This window comes from Cyprinus carpio, chromosome A19 (assembly GCF_018340385.1).
Source record: "Cyprinus carpio isolate SPL01 chromosome A19, ASM1834038v1, whole genome shotgun sequence".
Lineage (NCBI taxonomy): Eukaryota > Metazoa > Chordata > Actinopteri > Cypriniformes > Cyprinidae > Cyprinus > Cyprinus carpio.
Genome location: NC_056590.1, coordinates 12,636,693 through 12,645,115, shown reverse-complemented (window position 1 = coordinate 12,645,115; position 8,423 = coordinate 12,636,693). Strand labels below are relative to the sequence as shown.

The 8,423-nt window shown below is 37.7% G+C and overlaps 1 protein-coding gene across 1 annotated transcript; it reads right to left on the bottom strand.

The window, feature by feature from the left end:
- Positions 1-597: 597 nt before the first annotated feature.
- On the bottom strand, positions 598-4,686 carry LOC109046798 (homeobox protein Hox-A11a-like). Its single transcript, XM_019064597.2, has 2 exons — positions 2,814-4,686; positions 598-2,186 (listed from the first exon to the last, which is right to left on the bottom strand). The coding sequence occupies exons 1-2, from the start codon at positions 3,430-3,432 to the stop codon at positions 1,954-1,956; spliced, it is 852 nt and encodes a 283-aa protein (XP_018920142.1). The 5' UTR covers positions 3,433-4,686; the 3' UTR covers positions 598-1,953.
- Between the last annotated feature and the right edge of the window lie 3,737 nt (positions 4,687-8,423).

Sequence of the window (8,423 nt, the reverse complement as noted above, 5' to 3'; positions counted from 1 at the left end):
AAAATTGTGGAATGTTTTAGTGACTGTCTGAATTTAAGGCAGTTCAGTCGGAACACCTGCAGGGAATTTGGTATTTCAACGTTCAACGAACCAGTTGGACTCTTAAGCGACCTTATACATAGCCTGTGTGTGTGTGTGTGTGTGTGTGTGTGTGTGAGAGAGAGAGAGAGAGAGAGAGAGAGAGAGAGAGATTTATAAAAGCATTGCTTTTGATGTTGTGATGTTGCCTCAAAACAATGTTTCAAAGATTTGAGTCCCTCCTGTTCAATCGATGATCCACGGCCATGACATTGATCACACTAGTGCCTCCCAATGGAGGGCATTTGAACCTACTTGTGGGATAGTTGCATTCATTCATATCATTGTATGTAAATTGAGAAAAACTAAAATAAAAAATTAAAATTTAGTTTTTCTCAATTTACATATTTACACACTCTGGGTAAAATACGGACAAACCCAGCTGTATATCTATATCTATATATGTATATATGTATATATAAGAAAAACTATTTATATTTTTATTTATATATTTATATATATATATATATAAATAAAAAACAGAGGAAAGGGAAACATTTTAGTGTGAAATTAATACAACAGGCAGAAAGAAAAAGAGCACCCCTGAAAGTCGACCCTCAAAATCTCTTTGCCTCTGTTCCCTTGCAATCGTGGCTAATAACCTTGGTTCTCATACGGTTTATGGCACCACACTGCAATTGCCCAAATGCTCCAGACACAGACAGCTTTTATGGTCGTGTTGCTGAAGCAACAAGGAGGATGTCCCCGTAATTAGGCGGATATTCCTCAGCGCCTCAAAGGATGAGCCAGCCAGGCCAAGTCGCTCCGCGACAAGCAACCATAAAGCTCAGACTTTCTCTCCCCCTCTCTTCTACTTTCTTTCTCTCTCTTCTTCTTACTCTTCCTCTGTCTTTGTTTATTGCTGTCATATGAACACTACGAGCACGGCCATAAACATTCAGATAATAACTGCAAATACTGTAACCACTGTGACGGTAAAACTGTCAGGTAACAACTGCTTCATCTCATGGTCAGAAAGAGTTCTTAAAAAACAAAAAAAGAAAAACAAAACAACATTGCTGTTCATAAATGCACATAATGCGCATGTGTACGCTCATGCATAATATATTTGAAAAGAAATACGATGTACTACAAATATATGTTATACCCCTTTGATTATTTAATTTAGGAAATATATGCCATAAAGATGATTTTCTAGATTACAATCAACCAAACCCTTTTAATCCCAGGACAATCATAGCGGTGCACAGTAGAACATGGGCAAATAAGGTCATCGTGAAAACGTTATTTCCATTCTGAAGCCTGAAAGTGTCCACTTCTTAAAGATTACCAATTCCTAGTCCGGAAATGTTTATGATTGGGGATGTGATTCAGCGCGATTGCATGTTCTCCGTTCAGTCAAGCTCACAGTCTGTTTCATTTCTGTGTTCAGAGTTTGCAGCAAGTGAAAATTTTGGATGATCAAAATATAACAAATAGGCTACACAGTTTGTAATGAGTCATTTACATTCCCGAGAGACGGCGAAGAAAGTGTTATTGCTCCATTCCTCCACACAAATGAACACGCCATAAGAATGGCTTTTCCTTGTTTAAACCCAAATATTTCAGCCAGTTGTACTCAATCTCCGCATGTTAGTCCGTCACAACTGCACGCGGAGCAGGCTAGTCCGTGTTCAGTGTTTATCACAAGCTCTTAATTAAATCATTTATGTTCGCCACAGAATTGTATACGTTTATCTATTACGAGCACAAAACAACCCGTATTTAAACTGTGAAGTCCAATGTCCTGTATATGCTCTCTGTAGTGAATGGTGCCTTGTCTCGAACTTGAAGTTAACCACTGAGAGTCTGTATAAGGTCTCGTGTGTGATCTTACTGCAGCTGTTGTATATTTGTATCTGTTATTTCCTTGCCCTATATCAGTGGGTTGGTACTGTAGTACTGTAATCGGTCCCTGTTTAGTTTCTTTTCCTTCATCCGCCGGTTCTGGAACCAAATTTTCACTTGGCGATCGGTGAGGTTAAGCATCCGTGAGAGCTGAAGTCGTTTCTCTTTGTTAATGTACACGCTGAAGAAGAATTCCCTCTCGAGCTCCCGGATTTGAAATTTTGTATAGGGACATCTCTTCTTGCGAACCCTAGGTCCACCTAAGAGAAAATTACCAATAAACAAATAATCGTCATCAGGGTTAGATTATGAAAGATAATCCAAAAATAAATTAAAGAAATTAGTATATAGGCCTATATATAATAGATATAACCTATACATATATATATATCCTATATATAGGCTATATGATTGTCATTGTTAAGGTTAATAAATACACAGATAATAAACTAAATCTCAATTTTATTTAGGCTACAAACTAAAGATTTTCTATCTAAAGGGTTGTAAAATAAAAAAATAAAAAAATTATACTAGCAAATATTTTGCCTATTTTAACTTTTTAAACGGAAAGAAACATGCATTAATTACCAGAGAAATATTAGGCGCTTGTTACTCCAACTGTTGCAAACAATCATGTGAAATCACTGCGGACACTTAAATACATTTTAAAGTTCAAGTTAAAATGCGCTAGCTTTGAGTCTTTTCATGGCCAATTTCAATTCCAAGCACGTGATTCTCACTGTTTATAAGTAGCCTAGGTTTTGTTGGGGAAATCTCAGGCCCTCCATAAACCTTATACGCTTATAAAACAGCATATAAAAAATTTAACAGGAGCGCGCAAGATTGCAAACTTTCTCGCAAGACAGTCTCGCTGAGCTCGTACTTACTGCTTGCACCGCTGGTCTTTTCCTCGTTGTTTCCGGAAGAAGATTCGGGGCTACTGGTCTCCTGTCGCTCCTTTCCTTCGGACTCCTGCTCCAGTGCGGGCGCTGGCGTTGGCTGTTTGCTGGAGTGCATTTTATCCCTCGCTGCATAGTTGCTGTTCGCTACACTGTCCGAGCCCCCACAGGCGGTGTCAAAAAACGGGTCAAATGCTTGAGGAAGCACCCCGTTTCTTCCAACACTACCGTAGAAATTGGACGCGGAGGTCGAGTTCGATGAGTGATAATACGCAGATGCATTATTCTTAGGGAACATTTCACCAACTGTCGTTGCCGCTGGTAAACACTCCCTATGTACTATGTCCTCCGACGGATAACACTGAGCCAGTGGACCCCGGTGAGGCCATTTACTGGACGCATCAGTAGCATAGTCCCGGAATGTAACCTCCCTGACATGCTGTACCTGAGGCAGGTTAGATGAGTAAGAGTAGGTGACGGGACGAGAAGACGGACTTTGGGATAGGAAAGAGGGCAACGTGGAGAAATCAGCCCCCGGAACGTAATACGTGCAGCTGGGCAGATACATGTTGGAGCCAACGGAAACTCTCTCGTCAAAATCCATCATTGTACCCGCGCAGCTTCTAGCTTGGGCTAGCGAGACCTATACGAAACGCCCACAACATAGCTCTCATGTGCGCGTGCCTCTTACCCGAGTTGTAGGGGTATCCGCGAGGCAGAAATTTTGAGACGTAAGATGACGTGGAAATCCATTTCTATCCAGTCCAACTGAGACCATAGTCACGTGATCCAGAAAAGACATTGACAGATCCTCGCTCACTTTTTCTGTTTGTATATTGACAGTGAAAGCTAATTAATGGCAGATCCAAACTTAACAACGAAGTCCAGACTGAATTACAAATGAGTTTCTAAAACGTTTGCGAATACAAGTTTGTGAAGATTAAAACACTCTGTTGAACATACATAATTTGGATTGTGTTCGGTTGACTGGGATGTTTAAATAGCCTATAATATTTTAAACGGACAAATAGACGTTATGAAATTAAATTAAAAAAATAAAAATAAAGAAATAAAGAAATACAAAGTCTTGCCAAAATACTACAATCCATTCTTAGAAGTTTATAAGTCAAGAACACAGTGTTTGTGACTAAACGAGGAATGCGAGAGATCAATACGGTCCATCAAACGGCATCAAAACGAAGAAAATTAGTGTTTTGACATGAAGGCTGGAATGATAAACGTGTAGCTATATGGCTTCTGTAATCCAGACTTCCTATAAAACAAAACATTCAAAAATATATGCACTAGGCCTGTATGCAGAATTTTTCACGTGTAGCCTATGCCATAATACGTGCATGCTATTTTGTCTTGGCAGCTATTTAATTGACCTTTGAAAGGCACGAAAATAAAAGAGTTTAAGACCTTGGGTCTTAAACCCGGAATAGGCCGGTAAAGGCCTCACTTTTCCACATCGCACAACCCTTAAAGAGCAGGTCATATGGGTTTTCGAGAAATATATTTTTTGCAGTTTTTAAGTTGCTATCCTTCAATGTAAACAGTGTACAAAGTTGTTAATCAAACGCCTTAAGGAGTCGTCATATTTCCGAATCTTCTGCCTGATACCTATTTACCTCACAAGGTAACACATTTGCATAATCCCCGCCTACCAGGGAAATACAAACACTTTGACCTACCAACAAACACTTCTGCTAGTTAGTGTGTCCACATCAGGTGAAGAATACGCTGTGTCCTGCATGGTAAAAGCAAGTTTGTTTTGTTTTCTTTAACATACATGATGTCTTCACAACCACATACATAGTGAGAAACGTCCTGATCATGTTGTGCTTGCAGTGGAGCTTCCGGTTGAACGACTGCATCGGTATCATCATTGGACTCTGCTCGAATTGATAAGGTAACAACGTTTCCGACACCCATTGTATACGAAAGACCAATCACAACAGATTTGGCCAGCTGACCAATCAGAGCAAAGTAGACTTATGGAAGGGAGGAGTTTACAGACCTTAAGCCCAGAACTGCTTTGAACGAATCGTTTCGAAATCATTGAAAAATTATTCAAATATTAAACGTGAGAAAATGACAATGATTTTAGATGCATTTAAAACTGTTATAGGGGACTCCAAATCAATATTAGGACACTTTAAAATACCATATGACCTGCTCTTTAATCCCTTTGCACCATATGCCTCCAAAAACGCACGGGGTGTGAGTAACATGAGCCTCATTTAGTTAAGCTTTTATAATGTTGAGCAAGGTGTGATTGTCGGACATTTTAAGATATTCTGATTATATAATTCCTTTACCAGTAATAGGTTCTCCACGGTAGGTAGCAGAATGAAACAAACACAAAATTGGTGGCCCCGAGACAAGACGCTTCGCCTCTTCGTCAACTCAAGACAAAATCGCGCCGTGTGCTGGAAAGATTTCAGCAGTAATTTGGGGCCCAAGTACAACGGAAACCTGCTATGGGTACCTGGGAAGCAGAGATTTTAATGCAATTTGTAGGGTTTACATAATGCGAAGCCCTTTTACTCTCTTTTTAACACAACAGAGCAAGACGGCTCAACCATGAAGAGGTAGCGCAAGACGCAGCTAAAGACAACAGTTTCTCTGTAGTTTAGACAAAAGAATAATTATAATAACTAGGAACATGGATAAAAATAATAACAATCTATGAATAATAGGATATAATGACATATGAACATTATATCCAACCACCTTTAAATATATAGGCGTAGGCTGTTAGCAAAGTAAGAGACTGCATCAAATAGCCTAACTTAGTCTATATAATGGTATGACATAATCTAAATCAGGTTTTTTTTTTTTTTTCATCCACATCTATGTCTAATCTGGCATTGCGGCCTGCACCCCCCTCCCTTAGTGTTAGTCTGAGTCTGTGTCCCTGAGTCCCTCTCTAAGGAGACAAGTCTGTGCGGTCGACTTCAAGTTCGGGGCGGGGAACGGGCTACCGCCCACCGCGCAAGTCTGAAAAAGTGAACGAACAACAAACGCCACGCAAGCCACTCTATGCCCCGGATGGAGTTTCACAAACTTCGCTTTCACATCAGGGAACTTTACAAAGGAACGACAAAGAGCAATTTTATGTGACAAGTTGAAAACAGGCACTTGTAAAAAAAAAAAAAAAAAAAAAAAAAAAAAAACGAAACCTCCCGTCAACATAGCATATTATACAGTCTCACACACACACGCGCACCACAAAGTAGCCTAAATAAATATAGACTATCACGCACAACAACGTGCCGTTTTTAAATAACCGTAAATATATCAGAAGAATAACTATTGTGAAGCTAGTACAATATTTAATTTGTTCAAAAATCATGTTTTTAAAGCCAAACTGTTTGTATGTGAAACTATGTCCGTTCACCACGTGAATATGACTTTAGGTAGGCTACGACTAAACTATGTCTGTTGTATTCTAGAAAGCCCATCAAAATCTCTGCCAAACATAGCAGGATCAAGCCTGTCACAAATTTTTCGCTCATGCACAACAGAACAGTTAAAGCTATTTGTTTGGAACCCTGTACTTTATTAAACATGTTTGGACATGTTTGGAAATTAATCGACAACTTTTTCAGTCACAAATTGGATTACAAATGATATGAAGTGAAATGTATTTGTTGAAATACGTGCAGCTACGACGACAATTTCTATTACAAATACTTCCATTTTTTAATAAGACGATTAAATACAACAGTGTAATGTACACAGTAGTTAATAATAACAATTATAATAAAATAAATAATGTTTGTTGGCGCCAATAATTTAGCGTTTGTTTTCTTTGTTAAGTCCAATGAGGACAAAACAAGAAAGAAAGAAAAAAAAAAACACCACACCAAATGACGTGTGCTGCCTCCAAAAAACCAAACTACAAGGGACTTTATTTCACGTGTTAGTAAAATTGTTTGCTGCACTGCTGTTATCTACGTTTGAAGTTGAGTGACCGTTCATTTTTTTTTTTTTTTTACATTTCAATTTAGGGATGGACTGAGAATGCAATAAATTCGTGACTAAAATATTTAAATGCTCAAATTATTTGTTTAAAAATGTTAAAGCAAAAACAACTATTTGATACAGCATCAGCAGATTTTAAGAGTATGTTTTTAAGTGGTGTTTTGCAAGTTTAAGACAATATAAGCTAAAAGAGCTATAACCATAACCAAACTTATTTAGGTTATTTAGCTATGTTATTTTTGAATAGAACAAAATCAATTAAATGTGTTATACAACATGAATTACATTTTAGGTCATTTTTTTCTGTTTGAATTTAAGATTTATATTGATTAAACATAAGGGTTGTTAGCTACAGATTTCTTTGCATTTATCTTTACCATCTACATCCTTCACAATTAGGAGTGTGTTGGTTACTTTAGTTATTGGACCGAGTCGTGTTTTGGAGCTGCACACAAATGATAAATAAGCACACAAATGTGTCTCTGTATCTGACAAAGACTATGCGTAATTAATTTTTAGGTCTTGTGAGGTTATGCAACTTACTAAAAAAGCAAAAATACTAATTAAACACAAAATTAGCAATTATTGTGGAAAGCAGAAATCAAGGAATACATACTTAAAAAGAACTTTATTGTGCTGACGCATTTCAGCGAACAGCCTTCATCAGGGCTAAAAAGCTGCATTTCTACAGCAAACGCATTGTTTAGAAAATGGTAAGAAACGGTTATCCAATTTATTTATTTGTTTATTTTTCCATAAAAACTGGCCAAACCAGATATACGCTTGAGATGTTGTCTGTGGCCTTGGCTTTCATTGTCTAGACGACCACCCTGAGCTTTCACCCCTTCTAATGGCGCACAGAATGAAACCTGAGAGAAAACCCGCGCCATTTGACTACATTCAGAAAACCAGTCTCACAACACATTCCGACATTCTCTCAGGAAACATTCAGTTGTTTTGAGTATCGCCTGAGTATAGCTGAACGAAATGCATTTTTTAGTGAAACGTCTTTCGTCAATTGTCTATAGCCTATTTAAATTATCCCCAAAGGTTTATATTTGTATTTTTATTTTGAATTACTGAATATTTTATTTTATTTGCAGTTTTATTTTTTCTGTCAATACAGACAACATGTCAAATCTTAAAACTGTGGTTTTCTATAGAACAAATCACATTAAAAATAAGAAAATCATTAAAAATCATTTAAACAAATCAGTTTTTCTAGTTATGAAAGGTCCTTTGTTAAGATGTGACCTTCAATATAGTCGAATTCGGACTGGTCGTTAGCTAACTGACAACATCAAAATCTAGATAGAAAAGAAAAACGAAATGCAAAGAGAAAATAATTCCTCCCGGAAAAGACTTGCACATGCAGTTCCATTTTTGTTCTTTAGATGGCGCCAGAAACCAGATTTACTAATAAGCAAAGGACTCCTGAATTGTTAAAATGCGTTCACTCTATCTAGACAACGTGAGCGCGCTTGAGACATTACGTCAACACAATAGACCTTACACACTAGCCTACTCAGAAAACTGAAACGTGGGTTTGGAGCGCCTAAGCACATTACCATTGTCAATTCTTTGGATTATTGTGATTTGAATAATCCA